The sequence below is a fragment of the Propithecus coquereli genome, unplaced genomic scaffold, assembly GCF_000956105.1.
Source record: "Propithecus coquereli isolate 6110/MARCELLA unplaced genomic scaffold, Pcoq_1.0 Scaffold243, whole genome shotgun sequence".
NCBI lineage: Eukaryota > Metazoa > Chordata > Mammalia > Primates > Indriidae > Propithecus > Propithecus coquereli.
This window is the reverse complement of record NW_012147986.1, coordinates 730,101-753,096: the sequence shown is the minus strand read 5'-3', so window position 1 is coordinate 753,096 and position 22,996 is coordinate 730,101. Positions and strand designations below refer to the sequence as shown.

General features: G+C 37.5%; 1 protein-coding gene across 1 annotated transcript in view; it reads right to left on the bottom strand.

Moving 5' to 3' along the window:
- EXOC6B (exocyst complex component 6B) overlaps positions 1-19,335 on the bottom strand; it is a 595,194-nt gene extending 575,859 nt beyond the window's left edge. Inside the window, exon 1 of the mRNA XM_012646509.1 lies at positions 19,086-19,335. Coding sequence (XP_012501963.1) covers positions 19,086-19,198 — 113 coding nt within the window. The 5' untranslated portion in view covers positions 19,199-19,335. The remainder of the gene's footprint in view (positions 1-19,085) is intronic.
- Between the last annotated feature and the right edge of the window lie 3,661 nt (positions 19,336-22,996).

Here is a 22,996-nt window from a genome sequence, read left to right as displayed (position 1 = left end):
AAAAAAAAAAAAAAAAAAAAAGAATGAAACAGGTGACATCACTATACACTGTGTAGTCATCGAAACAATAAACTCTACATGCATAAATTTGACAACTTAAATGAAATAAACCAATTCCTTGAAAAACACAAACCACCACAACTCACCAATACAAAATATTTATTTGTATAGTCCTATAACTATAAAGGAAATTGAGTTTGTAATTTAAAATCTCCCAAGAAACAAATCTCTAACCCTAGATGGTTTCAACGGAGAATTCTACAAAATGTTTAAAGCAGGGTTAGTACAAATTCTAAAATCTCTTCCAGAAAATAGAAGAGGAGGGAATGGACATCTTTCAATTCATTTTATGAAGCTAGTATTACTCTATTATCAAAACCAGACAAAAGATAGTTAAAAATAGATAAAATTACAGACCAATATCCCTCATAAATATAGACCAAAAATCCTTAACAAAATATTGGCAAATAGAATTCAGAGAGAAATGAAAAGAAATATGCACAATAACCAGGTGAGGTTTATTCCAGAGACATAAGGCTTGTTCAATATTCCAAAATCAATCAATGTAATTTACCAGACTAAATTTTTGAAATCACATGATCATATCAAATTTTTTGTTTGTTTGTTTGTTTTTTTAGAGATGAGGTCTCACTTTGTCACCCAGACTAGAACTCAATAGCATGATCATAGCTCACTGCAGCCTTGAACTCCTGGACTTAAGCAATCCTCCCGTCTCAACCTCTTGAGTAGCTAGGACTACAGGTGCATGCCACCATGCCCAAACAATTTTTTATTTTTTAACAGTCGAGGTCTTGCTATGTTGCCCAGGCTGATCTCAAACTCCTGGCCTCAAGCTATCATCCTGCCTCAGCCTCCCCAGTAGCTGGGATTACAGGCAGGAGCCAGCACACCCAGCAGATCCTATCAACTGATGCATTAAAAGCATTTGACAAAATTCACTCTTTCATGATAAAACTCTCAGAAAATAGGAATAGAGGAGAACTTCCTCAACTTGATAAAGAGTATCTACAAAGGCCGGGAGTGGTGGCTCACGCCTGTAATCCTAGCTCTCTGGGAGGCCAAGGCGGGTGGATTGTTTGAGCTCAGGAGTTCGAAACCAGCCTGAGCAAGAGCGAGATCCCGTCTCTACTAAAAATAGAAAGAAATTAATCGGACAACTAAAAATATATAGAAAAAATTAGCTGGGCATGGTGGCGCATGCCTGTAGTCCCAGCTACTCGGGAGGCTGAGGCAGAAGGATTGCTTGAGCCCAAGGATTGCTTGTTTGAGGTTGCTGTGAGCTAGGATGACGCCACGGCACTCTAACCCGGGCAACAGAGGGAGACTCTGTCTCAAAAAAAAAAAAAAAGAGTATCTACAAAAAACCTATAACCAACATTACACTTAATGAGGAAAAACTGAATACTTTCCCTTTAAGATCAGGAAAAAGGCAAAGATGTCCACTTCCACCAGTCTGATTCAACATAGCCCTGGAAATTCTAAGCCAGTGAAATTAGAAAAGAAAAGGCACACAGATTGGAAAAGAGCTAAAAACTGTCCCCATTTGCAGAGATACTACTGTTTGCATAGAAAACTCCGAAGAATCTATAAAAAAAAAAAAATCCTAGACTAATAAATGAGTTCAACAAGGCCACAAAAATAAAAGATAAACCTATAGAAATTAATTATATTTCTATATACTAGCAATGAACACATATGCACTAAAATGTAAAATACAATAGCATTAACAATCACTTAAAAAAAGAAAATGAAATAAAATATGTCAGTGTAAATCTAACAAAACATGTACCAAGCTTGTATGCTAAAAACTACACAATGTTGACGAAATAAACTAAAAGAGACCCTAGGAAATAGAAAGATATACCATGTTTGTGGACTGGAAGACTCACTGTGGTAAAGATATCAATTCTCCCCAAATTGACATACAGATGTAATGCAATTCCTATCAAAATCTCAGCAAGACTTTGTTATTAATATAGACAAGATTATTCCAAAATGTAATGGAAAGGCAAAGGAACTACATTAGCTAAAACTATTTTAATAAAGAAAATTAAAATATTTTGATAAGTTTTAAAGATTAAAGAAGATAGAGGAATCAGTCTGCCCAAAATCAAAACATTATATATGTTGCTTACCACAGTAATCGAGACTGTGGTATTAGCAGAAGGATAGACACATAAATCAATAGGAAAGAGAGAACCCAGAAATACACAAATATAGCCAAGTAATTTTTGACAAAGGTATAACAGTAATTCAGTGGAGGAAAGATAGCCTTTTCAACAAATGGTACTAGAACATTTGAACATTCATAGGCGCAAAAAAAAAAAGAAAAGAAAAGAAATCTTCAACCTAAGTCTCAGATCTTATACAAAAACTACAAAATTATAAAAATTAACTCAAAATGGATCACAGGCCTAACATTTTAGTAAAACTATAAAACTTTTAAGAAAAAAAACAATCAATAGATGCTTATGTGGATGCGGAGAGAAAGGAACACTTATACACTGTTGGTGGGACTGCAAATTAGTACAACCTCTATTGAAAACAGTATGGAGATTATTCTCAAAGAACTAAAAGTAGACCTACCATTCAACCCAGCAATCCCACTACTGGGTATCTACCCAAAGGAAAAGAGGTCATTTTATCAAAAAGACACCTGCACTCAAATGTGTATTGCAGCACAATTTACCATTGCAAAGATGTGGAATCAACCCAAGCGCCCATCATTTCACGAATGGATTAATCAAAATGTGGTATATGTATACCATGGAGTACTACTGAGCCATAGACAAGGATGAATTCATGCCTTTTGCGGCAATTTTAAAGGAACTGGAAACCATTATCCTAAGCGAAATATCTCAAGAATGGAAAAACAAATACCACATGTACTCTCTAATAAACTGGAACTAACCAATAGGCACATAAGTGCACAGAGGATAGTAAAAGTCATTGGAAATCACGCTGGGTGCAGTGGCTCACGCCTGTAATGTTAGCACTTTGGGAGGCTGAAGCTAGAGGATCACTTGAGCCCAGGAGTTCAAGACTAACCTGGGCAACATAATGAGACTCATCTCTACAAAAAAGTCACTGGAAATCAAGCAGGGTAGAGGGGATGACAGGAAAAGAGATGAGGGGAGAGGCAAAAACCCACCTCCGGGTACAATGAACACTATTCGGGTGATGGCACAAATATAGCCCTGATTCAAGCCATGTATCAAAAATATCTGTACCCCCTTAATATTTTGAAATTTTAAAAATGAAAAAAAAAGTACACAGGAGTTCTTTTGGATCTAAGACTAGGCAAAGAGTTCTGAGATTGACATCAAAGCCATGCTCCATACAAGGAAAAATTGATAAACTGGACTTCAACAATTTTTTTTTTTTTTTTTTGAGACAGGGTCTCGCTCTACTGCCAAGGCTAGAGTACGGTGGCATCATCATAGCTCACTGCAACCTCAAATTCCTGGGCTCAAGCGATCCTCCTCCCTCAGCCTCCACAGTACCTGGGTCTTTGGTCTACAGGCACACGCCACCGCACCAGGCTAATTTTTCTGTTTTTTTGTAGAGAAGGGATCTTGCTCTTGCTCAGGCTGATCTAGAACTCCTGGCCTCAAGTGCTCCTCCTGCCTTGGCCCCCCACTGTGCTAAAATTACAGGTGTGAGCCACGACTCTCTGCCCAAATTTTAAAAACTTTTGATCTGCAAAAGACCTCTTAAGAGGGTAAAAAGTCAAGCTACAGAGTCAGAGAAAATATTTGCAAACCACATATCCAACAACAGACTAGTATGTAGAATAAACAATTCTCAAAACTCAACAGTAAAAAAAAAAAAATCCAATTAGTAAATAGGCAAAAGACGTAAAGAAGTAATTTATCAAAAAGGATATACATATGGCAAATGAGCACATGAAAAGATGTTCAACATCATTAGCCGTTAGGGAAATACGATGAGAAACTACAATGAGATATTACTACATATCTATCAGAATGGTTAAAATAAAAAAGTGATAACACCAAATGCTGGCAAGGATATGAAGAAATTGGAATCCTTATACATTGCCAGTGGGAATGTAAAATGATATAACCACTTTGGAAAAGAAGTTTGGCAGTTCCTCAAAAAATTAAATAAAGAGTTATCATATGATCTGGCAATTCTACTCGTAGGTTTAGACCAACAGAACTGAAAACACATATTCGCACAAAAACCTGTACACAAATGTTTATAGAAGCTTTATTGATAATAGCCAAAAACTAGAAATAACCCAGAAGTCCTTCAAAGGGTGAATGATTAAATAATTTGTGGTACAGTTAGTTATACCATGGAATACTACTCAGCAACAAAAAGGAACAAACTATTAACACATATAACAATCTGGATGAATCTTTAGGAAATTATGCTGAGTGAAGAAAGCCAAGTCAAAAAGTTACATACTGTATGATTCTATTAACATGAATTCTTAGAATGACAAATTATAGAAATGGAGAACAGATTAGTGACTGCCAGGGTTTAAAGAGGGGATGAGGACAGAGAGAAGTTGCTGGAGCTGGAAGAGAGCATCATGAGGGCTCCTTGTAGTGACAGAAATGTTCCATATCTTGACTGTCAAGATACAATGTCAATATCTTAGTCCTGATCTTTTGCTATAGCTATAGTTTTGCAAGATGTTATCATTGGGAGAAACTAGGTAAAGGGTACAAAGCATCTCTGTATTATTTCTTACAACTGCATGTGAATCTACAATTATCTCAAAATAAAAAGTTTAATTTTTAAAAATCAAATAATAAAGTATGCAGTCAGATCCATACTTAGTATGCTTCTAATAATCTATTTTTCTTTTGGATTTCAAGAGCTCTTCTCATTTTACTTTCCTGTTACTTTTGCTACTCCAATGCCAAAAGATCTCCATTGTACGCTTCTTCCTTACAAATGTCAAGGAACTCCTTTACCTCATCAAAAACAAAATACTTGGCTAGCTCCATTATTTTTTTCCTTTTCTTTAATATGTTCCACAAACACGCCTTTCCTTACATCAAACTCCATACTAAAAATGTTTTATAGCATAAATTTAGTCCAGCCCAATATCTGCTGTTTTTATCCATTCATACCTTTAGAATTTTATTGTTTATTAGCACCAGAGTTTCCACAGGAAGTGGAAATTGGTTGCATTGTGATGATTCTTGCCTGCTTAGATGTTTCAATGGACAATATGTGTTTTAAGGTTCTAAATTACAGGAAGTAGATGGGAAATACAAAAGCAAGCACAAATATGAGGAAAGACAGGCACAATTCACAAGGAGAAAAACATAAAGAAGCAAGTTTCAAAAATAAAGATATTGAGAACAATAGGAAGAAAGAGACTTGGCTGGAATATGCAACAAGATGTCAGTACTCCACTACACAATATCGTAGTGCCAAAAGATATGCATGAGTCACAGAGCTTGTCATGTTCCAGGTCTATAAAAACAAGGTCAAAATTGAAAGCCTGTTTTCCTCCACAGCTTTTTAATCAAAAGCTATAGAAAGCAAGAGAACTTATATTTTAATCCACATCATCACTTTTGGCAAATGTCCCTCATCGCTTACCTAACATACAGTAGAACATTTGTCTAGAGTTCTAAACACTGGAAACTTATAAATACTCAAATGATAGAACTGTTCTAAAAGAAGTTTGTTATTATTGCCACTGTCTTTGCTTTTGCTTTTACCGAATGATCAATCTGATTATCAAACCATAGTAGTAACTGAAGATAAATTCATGAAAGTGCAAAGTCCATGTTAAGGGGATGATCTTCAAGAGTGTGAATGACAGATAGGTGTTTTAACAGAGTCCCAGTCCATATATATCACCACAAATCACATTAAGGTAGTCAATCGTTTGCATTGTAATGGTTTTTGCTCCCTTAAATATTTCACTGGGTAATGCCTAAAGCTCTAAATTATAGTTATGCAAATACTTAATATATATTACATGCTTAAATTTCTTTCACCAATCATTGTGCTCTTAGGGGTTAATATACCTCAATTTTTAAAAAGTATAACTCTAGAACAGGGTAGGTTCTGGACATTCCAGTAAGAAAATAACCTACTTAATAAGGTATACATTTTCTAGTTAGTATATTCTCTAAATTATATAGCATAAGGCAAAACATCTATGGTTACTTTGTTTGTTGGCAATGTTTCAAATGGCCAAAGTGGGTTGGTTTTTTAAAACATCAAATTTAAGATTGTTTCAAGCAAAATTATTGTGGCATTAATGGCATTTATTTCTGTGCTAGAACACACTCCAAATGACTTCTATGGAAAAATCTTGGTCCTATCCTCGGGTACTCCCCCTCACTCCACTTCTTTTAGAAGTATAAGGTGGTTTATTCAGGTTCTTCAACTTCCATAAAGATATTAAACCTACCCAGAGCCAGTTTTTTGTTTTCTTTTTTTTCAGAGGCAGGGTCTTGCTTCCTCTGTCACCCAGGCTGGAGTGCAGTGGCATGATTATACCTCATTGTAATCTCAAACACTTGGGCTCAAGTGATCCTCTCACCTCAGCCTCCCAAGTAGCTAGGGCTACAGGCATACACCACCACACAAAGCTAAAATTTTAATTTTTTTGTAGAGATGGGGTCTCACTATGTTACCCAGGCTGGTCTCGAACTCCTGGCCCCAAGCAATTCTCCCATGGCCTCCAAAAGTGCTGGGATTGCAGGCATGAACCACTGTGTCCAGACTGCTTTACTTTTAAAGCATATATTTCTCTGCACTTAACCAAGAACACAGATAACTGACATATTCAGAGAAAAAGGCAGAAAACAAACTTCAACTCACTGATACGCAATACTTATCAAAGAGCTACACTACTAAAAGTTGTACTTATGAAGAATTAAGTAACATATATGCAGTGCATATCTTCCAGATTAGAAATCATGGAGACTGGACACATATGCATTTTACTAAAGAAATGGTCTACCACTTTCACAAGAGTCTCAAAGTGATCAATGATCCCAAAAGAAAAGGGGAGAAGGGTAATGCACTTCCAACTTCCACCCAAGGTATTATAAATTCTATGCCTTGATTAAGACAAGACCAGCAAATAACTGCATTCCTGTACTATTTTATTTTGGCTCCCTGCAGAAGTGCTTTTATTAAATTGTACTTTGGATATGCCATATGCTTTCACTAAAGAGCAATATAACAGCCTGTCACATACTGCTGCATTTACTATATGGATATGAAAGTCACACTATACAGGCACTTCTTTGTCAGGACACACAGGAAAAACAGTTCCCTGGTCTTAAACTTGGAACCAAGAATAATTGTGCTTCTCCTAAGTAACTACTTTTTAATTTTACAACACCATAAATCAAATAACTGAGTATGTCTCTTATTGCACTAGCTGCTGGAAAACCCAGAGCCAAACTGATGGTCTACCTTTACAAAGTGTACAGGCCCTCAGACATGAATCTTCTAACTGCTCTTACTCTTGACTTCATATTCTCCTTTCTACCTGTATATTCTTTGCCCCAATTTCCTCACCACATTTGATGTATTATTATGTGTAGATTTTTGGAAACTATCTAATTCCTTTCCAGAACAAGGCAAGAAAAAAATCAGAGAGAAAGAGAGAAAAAGAACCATCAATTGTAAATCAACCAGAACAAGAGGGAAAGGAGACTGAGGATAACTCCAAAACAAAGTTTAGACAAAATTAGTCCCTCCAAAAAATAGTCAAAATATGGTATAAACTACTAATGTGAAGTTACATGCAATTTAAGGAAAACATTATCAATACGCAGACACCAAGAAATGTAAAATATAATTTATAATATACATCACAAATTGCTTTTAAAAAATAGCCAAAACATTAAAATACTCCATTATTGTTGTCTATGTCTTAGCTGAACTCCCCTTAATTCAAATATTAGAACAAAGTCCATGCGACATCAGTTTGTCTTTGAGCACACTGTGTTCCCTGCCTTCTAGCTATTCCAGCAGCCACTACTACATCACAGAAATGGCTTTGTTCTTCTTTTCCATAGCCACGGCAGACATCTCTATGAAATAACCTATCAGTCACCTCAGGACTCAAGTACATAAGTTCAGTTATGTAACTCAGTTTTTACTAACTCCTCTCACTCACTATTTTTGCTATTTCCCTCCAAGCAAACTTAAAATGTCATCATTGCTCAAGATCTCAGCTTTGACATATGTCACGGACAAGTGACTCACTAATCTTATTTCTTCAAGTTGCTCATAAATAGTAGCTTGATTTCGGTATATGATTAAATCAATCATTACATCATTAGCAGATGCTATAATCAATGAAAAGAATCAAAATATTTTTATTTTTCTCAACGCCTTAATATTCATATGTATCATATTCCAACTAAAGTTATATAATAAATATCATCCAAAATTCTAAACTATTTCCAAAACCATACCAAATAATTGTCCTTATCAATATATTTTTGCTACTAATTGTGTTGATCTCGAAAATGACATAAACATATAGATATATGCCATAAAATTTAAAGGCAAAGAATTTATAAAATTGCTAATATCCCCAATTTGCTAAGAATTTTATTTGTATATGAAGTAGCATTACCTAATGACATCATTGCATTCACTAATAAAACCTGGTTTCAAATTATCACATGATATTAGTATGAGATTTCTTTTTTTTTTTAAGAGACAGGGTCTCATTCTGTCACCCAGACTGGAGTGCAATGGCCCGATCATTGCTTACTGTAATCTCAAATCCCTGTGCTCAAGTGATTCTCCTGCCTTGGCCTCCTGAGTAGCTGGGACTACAGGTGCTGCCACCATGTCCAGCTAATTTTTTTTATTTTTTGTAGAGACAGGGTCTCACTATGTTGCCCAGGCTAGTGTTGAACTCCTAGCCTCAAGCAATCCTCCCACCTCAGCTTCCCAAAGTGCTGGTATTACAGGCATTAGCTACTGCACCCAGCCCTAAGATTTTTAAATTCTTTTAAAATGTCTCTATTTATTCATGCTCCTTTATGACTAAACTAATGAAATGGCAGGTTTGAAGCTTTTATTCCTTAAAACACAATGGTTTATTTGGCAACTAATTTTGGTTTGTATACTTTTGATTCATTTAAGCAACACATAACCATCAAAGGTTCTTTACCTGTGTTCCCAAATATCAAAAATACCAACCTTATAGAAAAATAAGCAAAGGGTATGAACAGACAGTACACATATATACACATATACACACACAAAGATATAGAAAAGCCCTCAAACATATGAAAATATTTTCAGCCTCACTCATAATACAAAAAAACACAAATAAAAGCTACCTTGAAATACCACTTATCACTTACATTGGCAAAAACTCAAAAGTCTTTGGGTTATTGAGAAAGTTATGGACAACTCTGTTGTAAAAGCTATGGAGAAATGAGCAATCTCATAGAATGCTGGAGGAGTGAAATGGTGTAACCTCTACAGAAGGTATTATCTACCAAATCACAGATACATTAATCATTTTACTCAGCAATCGTACTTTTGGGAATATATCCCATAAATACAGTATGAAATGTACAATAAGAAATGGCAAATATTCAAGGCTATTCCTTGCTGCATTATTCTGTTCAGCAAATGACTGGAAATAACCCAAGTATCCAGATATTGTGGACTGTATGAAAACACCATGGTATAGTCAAATGAATGGAATACTATATATCTGTAAAAAATAATAAGGAAAATCTCTACATACTGATAATAGACAGATCTCCAAAATATATTGTTGAGTAAAAAACTAAGCCACAGAAATATGTATACAGTATCCTACTTATTTTGTAAAAGGAGGAAGAAAATATACATGCTATTTGCATTAGAAAGCAACGAAAGAATAAATAAACTAGTAAAATGGGGAAATAGAGGGAACGGGACAAAAAATATTTATTAGATTTGTGGTTCATATCCTTTCATTTCTATTTTTTAAATAAAATATTTTAAACCCAAACAAATAAGTTACCTACATCATTTATTTTCAAAGTTATAGGAGGTAAGAATTCCAGGAGATCAGTTTCATCAGCATTATATTATTTGATCTGATGATAACTAACGATAACTAATAAACTCTTGAAATTCAAATGCTACACTTACATTTAATTTCTCTCTGTGGCTACTAAGTTTTCTGTGGTTTGAATCTAATCAAACAGATAACACATCAAAATAACCTTCCGTTGGAAGAGTTTCAACGAAAATTTTTGTTTATTTAACGCAAATGAAATCAGTCAGACAGGGAACCCATTGCTATTTGAACCAAGCCAGCATTGTCTTACCAGCTACAAGTGTTCTCACAATTTTTTCATTTTACACTTTGCTTGACAACTCGATGAGGACGTATTTTTTTTTTTTAATTTCAGCATGTTATGGGGGTACAGATCATTAGGTTATGTATGATGCCCTTACCCTCCCTGGATGAGGACGTATTTTAAAGCTAATTTCTCTTAATCAAACCACCAAAAAATTTATTCTCCTATTCTATATTGTAATGAAAGTTATTTAACACCATCCACCTCCTTTTTCCCAAATGTACAATTTCAACTTTTTGCTAAATGTTAAGCTTTATTTATGGAACATGCACTTAGATTATAATGTTTTAATCATTAGAGTTACCATGCCTGAACTTGCAAAACTTTTGACAACACTGCACAGAACACTGAAGAATGACATTTCAGGAGTCAGTTATTTTAGATTATACTTTTGATTGATGAAGAGAAAGAAGGACTATAAAATTATATGCAATTACAAAAAGTAAATGTTTCTGATATGTTGAGGCTTTCAAGATTTTTATCAGTTTTATTTTTTCTCAAAAGCTAGTCATATGTTTTCTTAACAGTTAATCTGCAAATCAGCTCATCAACCCCTAGATAATTAACAGTTGATGATACAATTATTTTCTATTCATTCAACAAATATTTATTGAGCACCAATTATATGCCAGACATGCTTCAGGTTCCCAGGGTACAGCAGCAAACAAAGAAACAAGACCACTTTCCCTCCTGGAATAGACATTCTAATAGGGTAGACAATCAAAAAATAAATTTGTGGCTGGGTGCGGTGGCTCACGCCTGTAATCCTAGCTCTCTGGGAGGCCGAGACGGGTGGATTAGGCATGGTGGCGCATGCCTGTAGTCCCAGCTACTCGGGAGGCTGAGGAAGGAGGATTGCTTGAGCCCAGGAGTTTGAGGTTGCTGTGAGCTAAGCTGACGCCACAGCACTCTAGCCCGGGCAACACAGTGAGACTCTGTCTCAAAAATAAATAAATAAATAAATAAATAAATTTGTCAGGTAGTAATAAATTCTATGAAGAAAAAAAGTCCCCCCCCCCATTGTTCCCTATCCCAATAATTGGCACTGCCACTCATTTGGTTACTTGGGTAAAGAGCATTGAAATCATCCTTGAAATTATTTTCTTCTTTAACTCCCATAACTAACCCATCATTTTGGCTCTATCTTCAAAACATATTCTAAATCCAACAACTTTTCATCACCTCCTCCCTAATATACTATTGCATGCCACAACCATCTCCTGTTTCTTATAACTACAAACATCCTTTGACTGGTTACCCTGTTTTCTCTCTTATTCTGCCTCCATACAGCAGTCATAATATTCCTTGTTTAACCTAAGTGACAGCATATTGCTTTCCTGCTCAAAACTCTCCTGTCAGCCAGCCGCCATGGCTCACATCTGTAATCCTAGCACTCTGGGAGGCTGAGGCAGGAGGACTGATTGAGGCCAGGAGTTCGAGACTAGGCTGAGCAACATAGTGAGACTCCATATCTACAAAAAATAGAAAATTTAGCCAGGCATGGTGGTGTACCGCTGTAGTCCCAGCTACCTGGGAGGCTAAGGCAGGAGGATTGATTGAGCCCAGGAGTTTGAGGTTGCAGTGAGCTATGAAGATGCCACCGCACTCTAGCCCAGGCAACAGAGAGAGATCTTGTCTCAAAAAACAAAACAAAACAATTCTCCTGTCCTTTCCTATAACACTTAGAATAAAAATTCTCTATTTTCCCATAATACTTAGAATAAAATCAAAGTGTCTTCCTTAGTCTAGATGATCTGGACCCTGACTACTTTCCCACCATTATCCTTCTCCTGAGGGTCTTGGAACTCACTGTGCCCTTTGTATGAAAGGTATTTCCCCCAGATAGCCATACAGCTTGCTGTTTTACTCTATTCAAACCTTTGCCAGAACTACCTTTCCTAGCTACCTAACTGAAAGCAATATGCCTGTCACTATGTAACATTAATTATTAAATAGCATTAAATATGTATCTATTTATTTGTTTGTTTATTCTGTGAGTGCCCACTAGAATATAAGCTCCCTAAGGGTAGAGACTTGTCTATTTTGTTCCCTGCTATATCCCAGAGCCTGGGAGAGTATCTGGCATACAGACATTGCTCAGTAAATATTTGTTGAATGAATATATGAACACATTAAGTCATTAATAAAGCCATTCAAGTATTGTTTCTATATAATATATAATAATGTATGAAATAGCATGTAACATGTTAACTGAGAAAGCAAGACACACACAATACTCATCTAATATTGAATGTAAGAAAATGCATTTGGAAAAAGTTAAAAGGAAACATACAAATATAAAGGTGGTGGAGAGTAGTAAGATTAAGTTTTTTGTTGTCTGTTTCTTCTATCTTTTTATAAGCCATTATATTACATTTATAATTAAAATATAAAAATGTTATTTTTAGAAGGGAGCTACTATTAAAAAATAAGCAATCAGCAATGGGAGATAATGTCTTTCCCCACAGTGATTGTCAAGGATGGAGTATATCAGAATCACCTGAAAGGCTTTTATAAATTTGTTTACTATCTCATCCTCCATTCTCTACTCCATCCCAAAATAAGCTCTCCCAGGGTCTGATTATTGATGAGTATTATATCCTTCAGATATGTGGCAGCAAGAAAAGAAAAAAAATAGGTTAGCCACCAAATTAACAAAACTATTAATACAAAAATAGCAATACTTATACCCACATAACAAACCCAAGGGTAAAGGTAGAAGATGACTCACATTTGACTGACTACTGACTAGCAGGTACCATGAAGGATGTTTTATATCTTTTTTTTTCTCTTTCAGTATTCTTTCTCCAATGTAGATGGTATCCCATTTTATAGATGAGAAAAATTTGCCCACTTAGGTGGTAGGTTACTTATAAAAATAAATTGATTAATTAATTGATTAAAGAGGGTCATGGACCAATAATGAAAAAGCATGGTGAACCAAGGATTACAATTAACTGATTTCTGTTCAATTGAGTTAATGAGGGGGCAAGAGGATGGAAAAAAAGAGCCATGTAGTCAAAGGCACCGAAGTTGTAAGTGGGAATGCTAGGTCTCCATATTTAATCATGAAACAACATTAAGTAAAACAGCTTTTGAAAATATCCTCCCCAGTTTGCTTCCTCTAAGAGCCAATTTATAAACAAACTTAAAAAAGCAAAATAGAAAATTATTCCTGCACCAAAAGTACAGCTTTATAACAACCTAATGTATAGGCAAAGGTCTAGAAGGGAAAGCACCAAAACAACAACAGTTGTGTTACAGGCTTATAAGTAATTTTTAATCTAGTTTTCAAATTTCTTATAATGTTGACATAATGTCTTAACAGTGAAAAAGATTAAACAGGTAAGATTTTATCAATAATATACTTTTTGTTACTCATAAGCCTGGGTAGTATGACACAAAATATTAATAATTCCATAAAACAAGAATCAGTCCCTAAAATAAAGTTCTTTACCAAGATCAAATATAGCAATCACATCATTTTTATGATACAGGAACCTCAAAAATGTGAGGCAAGGATTGAGCTAAAAAGAGAAAAATCTTTAGCTGAAAACCTTACAGCAATCTTCTCCATGGGGAAGAATATTAAATGAGGGGGATTAGCAAAGTCAAATAACCAGAAAAGTCAAAGAAACTCAATGACGGGGTCTTGGATGTTATATTGCTGCCACAAATAAGAAACATAAATTTCATGGTAGGATCAAAATAAATCAATCAGGAATCTGGCTTTAAAAAGATGGTACTCAACAAATGTGCTGGAACAACTGGATATTCACATGCCAAAGGATAAAACTGGACACCCTTCCTTATATCATATACAAAAATTAACTCAAAATGGATCACAGACCTAAATGTAAAAGATAAAATTATAAAACATTTAGAAAAAATATAGGAGCAAATCTTCATTATCTTGGGTTAAACGAAAGCTTCCTAAATACAACACCAAAAACATAAGCAAAAAAAGAAAAAAATAGATAAAGTGGATGTCATCAAAATTAAAAACTTAAGTGTAACAAAAGTTAAAAAAGTGAAAGACATCAAAAAAGTAAGAAGACAATCTACAACATGGGATAAAGTATTTGCAAATCATATATCTGATAAGATATATGATAAGACACTTATATTCAGAATGTATCAAGAATTCCTACAACTCAACAATAAAAAGACAAATAACCCAATTTAAAAATGGGCAAAGGATCCAAAGAAGATAAACAATGACCAAAAAACGCACGAAAAGAACAGCTATTAGGGAAATGCAAATCAAAACTACAATGAAATGCAACTTCACACCCTCAAGGGTAGCTAAAATAAAAAAGATAATAACAAGTGTTATCAAGGATGTGGAGAAATTGGAACCCTCATACATTGCTATGGAAAGTAAAATGGTGCAGACACTTTGGAAAACAGTCTGGCAGTTCCTCACAATGTTAAACAGAGTTACCATATGGCCTACAAATTCCACTCCTAGCTATATATCCAAGAAAAATGAAAACATGTCCACACAAAAACTAGTACACAAATGGTTATAGCAGCATTGTTCCACAGCCCCAAATGGAAACAATCCAAATGTCCATCAACTAATGAAAAATAAAATGTAGTATATCCACACAATGGAATATTATTCAACAAAAAAAAGAAATGAAATACTGATACATGCTACCACATAGAAGAACCTTGAAAACATTATGCTAAGTTACAAAAAAACATTTATTGTATGATTCTATTTATAAAAATGTCCAGATACGTAGAACAGGCAAACCAATAAAGAAAGAAAATAGTGATTACCTGGGGAGAATGGGGGAACAGAATCAAGAGTGACTTCTAATGGGTATAGGACTTCTTTGGGGGGTGAAGAAAATGTTCTGAAATTAGATTGCGGTGATTGCTGCACAATTCTATGAATATACATACTAAAAACCATTTAATTGTATACTTTAAGTGGGTACATTGTATATGAATGATACCTCAATAAAGGTATTTGTTAAATGGCAATGTATTTCACTGTAAAATTTTAAAGTTTGAAAACAAAATCTTAAAAACAATTAGACTAAATGTTAACTGCTATTACTGAGAGAGCAAAGTCAGGAAATGACTGCTATTCAGTAAGTGATACGAAAGAAGAGTACAGATGTAGAGATGGGATTTGAAAAATGAAAACGTGGAGCTATTACTCATGAGTGATTTGTAATCAAAATTTTAGTATTTGAGGCCGGGCGCGGTGGCTCACGCCTGTAATCCTAGCTCTCTGGGAGGCTGAGGCGGGCGGATTGTTTGAGCTCAGGGGTTCGAGACCAGCCTGAGCAAGAGTGAGACCCCGTCTCTACTAAAAATAGAAAGAAATTAATCGGACAACTAAAAATATATAGGAAAAAAATTAGCCGGGCATGGTGGCACATGCCTGTAGTCCCAGCTACTAGGGAGGCTGAGGCAGAAGGATCGCTTGAGCGATCCTTGAGCCCAGGAGTTTGAGGTTGCTGTGAGCTAGGCTGACTCCATGGCACTCACTCTAGCCCAGGCAAAAGTGTGAGACTCTGTCTCAAAAAAAAAAAAAAAAATTTTAGTATTTGTGATACAAAGCAAGAATCAATACTATTTTAAAAACAGGACAGGTCCTAATGTCTTATGGGCCTCTTTCCAAAATTAGGACTAACAAAATAATTTTTAAGATGAAGACAGAGAAGAAAGAGATGGCTGCTTTCTGAAAAGAATTTGCTAGGCAACAGCATCTATAGGTGTAGATATGCTTGGGCATTTCAGAATTATAATGAAAAAGGAAAGGTGGGAATCTACCAACACTGCACATACAGTTCAAGACTAAAATAAGAATAGTCATATAATGAAAAAGTCAAGCCGCTGTAACTTCCCAAACAAAAAGTTGTAAGATTAGAAAAATAATTTGGTATCACAGCAGGGAAAGAAAGCAAATAATGATACACAAATAACAGCTGGCGTAAGAGTCTGGTTAGGCAATGCAGCCAAAGTGGACTTTTTCAAAGAGCTGGAATTTTAGGGATGGGTATACTAATTTTATATCTGCTATCAATTTACTATTATTCTCTGTTCTTTAGTTCCTTTTCAGTTTGAAAACCTATCTCAGGAACAGCTAATAATTTGGTGCCTTAAAAATGCCACCTCAAAAGATGGGAGAAATAGGCAAGATATACTATTAAGAGGGGGAGAGAAGTTTGAGATTTATAGTTGAGGGTAGTTAAGGGAAGAGAGCCTACTGCCTTAATCAAATCTGTTTAATGATTGTGATGGAAAAGCAGGAGATGATGACAACAGAGGAACATACAGGGTAAGGCATGGGATCTGAAACATCAAGTCTGTGCATGCCGCTGCCTCTGAATAAGATAGGGAAAAAAGGTGAGATCATCTCCTATGAATGAATAGGAGCATGGAAAAGCAAGATGAAAGAAAAAAACAGCGAGTACTACTTGTATTAAAATATGTTCAAGTAGGCCGGGCGCGGTGGCTCACGCCTGTAATCCTAACACTCTGGGAGGCCGAGGCGGGCGGATTGTTTGAGCTCAGGAGTTCGAAACCAGCCTGAGCAAGAGCGAGACCCCGTCTCTACTAAAAATAGAAAGAAATTAATTGGACAACTAAAAAATACATAGAAAAAATTAGCCGGGCATGGTGGCGCATGCCTGTAGTCCCAGCTACTCGGGAGGCTGAGGCAAAAGGATTACTTGAGCCCAGGAATTTGAGGTTGCTGTGAGCTAGGATGACGCCACAGCACTCTAGCCCAGGCAACACAGTGAGATTCTGTCCCCAAAAAAATAAATAAATAAATATGTTCAAGTGATTGAACTTTGGGTCTGATAGTAAGATTTAGGGTTACCTGCCAAAGATAAGACTAAAAATGAAAAGCCCCTAATAATAAGGAAGTCAGGAAAAGCAACTAAAACTGGTAGGACAGTCCAGTGAGTTTCAAACTTTTTTTTACAGTGTCTCCTTGGGGAAAAATATTCCTCAATCCATCTACCTCCACAAAACCCCACTTTCCAGTGGGAAAAAACTCAGTAATAATGAAACAAATTTTAAGGGGAATGGTTAACTTATATTTGAACCATAATGCATATACAGTTGACCTTATGTATCCATGGGTACAACAACCTTGGATAAAAACTATTCAAAAAAAAAAAAAAGGATGGTTGCTTCTGTACTAAACATGCACAGACTTTTTTTTCTTGTCATTATTCCCTAAACAATACAGTATAACAACTATTTACATATCATTTATATTGTATTAGGTATTATAAGTAATATAGAGATAATTTAAAATATACAGGAGGATGTGCATAGGTTACATGCAAATATTACACCGTTTTATATAAAGGACATGAGCATCCATGGATCTGAGTATCTGCAGGGTGTCCTGGAACCAATCCCCCACAGATACCAAGAGAAAACTAAATTCTTAAAATGTGCCCTGCAGAAGGAAGCTGTGCAAGTGGAGATGAGGAGCAGTCCGTAGCCTGCCCTTCCTTCAATCAGCCTTTCATGAGCCAACTCTCCCCATGACAAAGCAGGCAGTGAGTAATAACTTTTTTGAAGGAAGGAGCAGTGATCCAAGATTGTACAAGGAAGGTAAGATAATTATCTATCTATTGGCTGTGTGGAGACCAGAATGAACAACAGGAAGGGATGAGGATGAATTAGTTCTAGGACACCAGTAACCTGGGGGGAAAGGGAAAAGTAGTTCAAAATTGGGCTTGCTGAGCAATTATCGACAGGAAGTGCGGGTAGATGGTAAACCCCAGTTGAGGCAGAATAGCAGGGGTTAAGAGTCTGGATCCTGACTGCTTGAGTAGGAATCTGAGTTCCCTACTTTTTTTTCCTTGTGACCTTGGGCAAGTCACTTAACCTCTCTGTGCCTCATATGTAAAATAAGAATAATAAGAGTACCCACCTAATAAGATTGTTTTGTGGTTTAAATAAGTTATATTTGTAAATCATTTAATACAATGTCGTCACTGTACATAACAGGTACTACTTAAATTTTGTTAAATAAGTTGAGACAGGTCGGGGTTTGTTTTGACATCTACAAAAAAAATGGAGATGTGCGTGCAAAGTAATGGTAACTTGGGGGCGGGAGCGGGGTAAATTTTCCTCAGCGATGAGAATACCCTGAGGCTGCACCCGAGGGAGGGTCATTTTCTTAACTGGGTTCAAGGAGCAGCAGCTCTCAGAAAAGGGGCGCGGGTTGAGGGAAACTTCCATCTAGGGCCTAGGATTTTCAGGGACTCGTTTCTCAGAAGTGGTTGTGATTTTTCAGGCGAAAGTTTAATGTCGAACAGACCGTGGGGTGGAATTCTGTTCTGCCTGAAGAGCAGGACTTACATCTAGGGCTGGACGGGGTTTGAGTCGGAGGGAAAAGGGTGATGTCCCCAGGGGCAAGATCTGCTAGAAGCCACCATCTGTCGGGTGCACTCTCGCTCCCCGGAGTTGGGCTAGCCTCGGAGGGAGAACGAAGGCTGCTTTAGCCCCGAGGGAGGAGCCTCCAGAGTAACTGGACTGTGGGGCGCCGGCGGTCGAGAAGGGACCCCGCGTCGGGGCTGCATAGGGAGACCCGCCTAGCCCAGGCTGCAGATCGCCAGTAGGTCTCTCCAAAGGGAGGGACCGGCTCCGGCCCTCGGGGCGGCCGGCCGGGCACTGACCCAAAGGAGCCCGCCCCCCGTCCCGGCCGTGCCAGCCCGTTGGTGGTCCCGGTACCCGGGGTACCTGAGCGTGGGCCCGATGCAGGCCGTGTCGGTGCTCTCGATCTCTCGCAAGATTCGCTCGTGCTCTGCTGCTGTCTCCAGGCTCTCAGCCTCCGCCATCTTACCCCGCTCCATAGACTGGGGGTACCGAGCAGCGCGTCCCCCACTTCAGCTCGGCTCACCTTTCGCTCCCCAACACTCCCTCTCTCACCCTAGGCTCCACAGTTACCCCAGCCTCCGGCTACCCGCAGGACGACCCCTCCCTCAGACTCGGCACGCCCCCTTGCGTCACCGCGCCCTCCGTCGTTCCGCGCAATGTCCGCTGGGATTTGTAGTTCTCCGGACAATGTTAAGCTGAGTTTTGTTCATTTACTCTTTGAATCCACAAATACGTGTTGAAAGCCAGCTATAAACCAGAAAGAGTTAACGACACTGCATATACAGTGATGACCAAGTCAGGCAATGGCCCTAATCCCACAAATTCTTGTTTAACACCTTTCTCACTAAGTGCAAAAGGCTCTGTAGGCGTGAGTAATAAGGACTAACTAGGTTCTGGGGACAGAGATCTTACAGTCTTGTGGGGGGACACGCGGAGACCTGCAGAAAACAAAACTATGATACAGAGCAGAATGTGGCTGAAAGCCAGTTCAGAGAATCGAGTTCAGGGACCTCTATTGGCTGCAACGGCTTCGTAAAGAGATTGGCTTTGGAAGGTTAAAAAGCGTGGCTAGAAGATGTGAGAAGCATCCAGACAGCCGACAAGAATTTTATTTGCACTGACGTGTAAAAAAGTATAGAAGTAAGAGATGGGGCTGGAAAGGTACCTTAGAGAGAAATTGTGAGGAGCCTTAAATATTGGGCTGAGAAGTGTGTAGTTTATTGTAATAGTTCCACTTGTCCAACAACAAACTGCATCAGAAGGGCCTGGAAACTTTTGTTTGTTTGTTTGTTTGTTTCAGACAGCGTTTTTCCCTGTTGCCCAGGCTGGAGTGCAGTGACATGATCATAGCTCAGTGCAGCCTCAAACTCCTGGGCTAAAGTGATCCTTCTGCTTCAGCTTCCCGTGTAGCCAGGGCTAGGGGCATGCACCACCATACTGCACCACCATGCTGGAATAGTTTTTTAATTTTTTATAGAGATGGGGTCTTGCTATGTTGCCCAGGCTGGCCTCCAACACTTGGCCTCAAGTGATCCTTCCACCTCAGCCTCCCAAAGTGTGGGATTACAGGCATGAGTCACTGCCCCCAGCCAAGGAAACATTTTTGGTTTTTAATACAGGCTAAAGGTCCTATATATGGAGATTCTGATCAAGGCATCTGCATTTCATAAACTATCTGGATTACAACATAAAAATCAGATTTATTGATCAGTGCTTGAGTTTTTATGTAACACAATGAATGGGAAGCTACAGGAGCTTTTTAAGAAGAGGACTGACACAAGCAGAACCTTAGCATTAGGAAATTGAGTCAAGAACAGACGTGCAAGATGTGCAGAGATAGAGAATTTGGAGCTAGGAAGATGCTATAAGAGATGATAAGGCTTAAACCAGGGAGGCGCCAATGAGAATGAAAAATAATGGACACACAGGAAAAACGTTATAAAAGAGAAATTGGCAGGATTTACTAGAAACCGGGAAGGAGGAGGATGGGTATGACTCCAAGGTTTACAGTCAAAGGACTGGGAAAATAGTGTTGCCACCCAACAAAAAAAGACACGTCAGAAGAACCAAACTGGAAGTTAAGGCTAAATAATTTGAGCTACAGCCATACTATGATTACTACACAATCATTAAAAAGAAAGACAAACGACTATATTCAGATATAAAACTATCTCCAAGTCGTAGTGTTGAGTGGAGAAAAGCAAGGCATGAAACAATTTATAGATTATGCCATTGTGTGTTTTTTAAACAATAAGTACTCATATATGTGCTTGCATATACATAAAATATTACAAAAATAGAAAATTTCTGAAAAGTTACCAAAAAAACTTTTAACAGTAGTGGCAGCCAGGAGTAGGATTGGAAGTAAGGGACCTGAAGTAGGAACAAGGTAATTTTTAATTATATATGATTGGCACTTCGGAATTATTTCTCTGGTGAATGTATTGCTTTTTCAATAAAAATGGTAGTTATTTCATGAGAATACATTTTAAAAATAAACAAACCAATATGAGGAGAATGGACTATAAGTCCTAGTTTGCCAAGAACCAGACAAGTTGCTAAACCTGTCTGTTTCTAGATAATCTGTGGCTGTCCTCATTTTATTTCATTACTCATGCTTAAACAATTCCAGACAGATGTAAGAGGAAGAAGGAGAGTATGGAGGATTTCACATTTCTAAAGATTCCTTGAAATACATGACAGAGGGTCCCATCAGGCACCCATTTTAGCATCTCACTCAGCAAAAAGTTTTTCAGCCATCACAGGAAGCAAACTGGTATGTAGACCAGATATGTATAGTAGTGATTAAACTACCTTCTACCAATGTCAGCAGTTTTTCGGAGCCTCCGCAGAGGCCAGAGGCCCACTATCTTACTGACAAGGAGTCTGGAGTGAGTAGTACAGGAAAACTCCAGTGAAGATGGGCTGCCTAATGTTAATAGAGAGACATTCTCTGACATTCTCTCCAAATAAAGAGACTGTCAGGTTAGTGTGGAATGACCAGAAAAGCTCAGAACTGAGAGTCAGGGTTCTTTTGATTCAGTTCCACCATTACCAGTTAAAATGTATTGAGCACTTTCTATGTGCCAGGTAAGATACACAAAGTAAGCACTTCACATACATCACCTCCTTAAATCCTTACAACAGTCCTTTTCAGTAGCTATTATGCGTCCCACTTTGCAGACGAGAAAGCTGAGATATTAGGTAGTACCCCACATCTCACAGCCAGTAAATAATAAAGCTGGTATTCAAACCAGGTCCATCTGATTCAAAGGCTTATTTCCTAACCAATAGCCCATATTGTCCCCACCCACTCCCTCCGCTGCCACGAGCTTATTGTGTGAGCTTAAGACAATCGTTCTGCCTTTCTGCAGCTGCTTCCACCTTAGTATAATAGATTGTATCATTTCCAAAACTCCTTCCAAATCAGCTGGCAGACCTCTTCACAAAGCCACACCCTTCCACTTACTTAAACTGGTTTTCTCTTCTGCATTGGTAGATGTACAGCATCAGTGTTCTCACTGCTTCCCACTGCCACTTCTAAACTGTTGTTCCAACACCTTGATTTCTCAACTCTTCTTTGAAGTCTAGGGCAGCAGGTTGTGCCATGATGATCTACTCATGTCCATATTCCTCAGGAATTTTACCACTTAGCTCACAGTTTCCCTCTGTACCTCATTCTCTGCCATCATCCTGAGATACTTCAATATCGACGTGGATAACCCACCCAACACTCTGACCTCATGGATCCCAACTATCTCGGGCAGGTTCCTCACGCCACATTGGCAATACATTCACAGCCTCATCTTTTACTTTAGTACAGTAAGTCTTCACTTAACGTTGTCAATAGGTTCTTGGAAACTGCGATTTTAAGAGAAACTAAAATGAAACCAATTTTACCGTAGGTTAATTGATATAAACAAGAGTTCAGTTCTTATGGCATATTTCTGATCACAAAAACATCACTATAGTTCTAAATAAAGACCTGAAACACTTCTAATACTTAAAATTGAAATAAATGTGAGCTATACATACATTTAGGAAAGCTTAATAAAAACAAGTAAGACAATTACCCAGTTTTTGGTGAATCAGTGAGGGAAGGTGGTCATAGTGGTGGTGGGTTGAATCAAAGAGTAAATGTTTGTAAAGCAAAAATTTTAAGGAGCACTTCCTACCACCATGAAGTTCAAAAACAAGCTTAAATCTGGTGGATTCTCCAAAGGATTTTGTACAGCATCATTTATTGTCGTGCATCTGTTATTGGATACTCTACG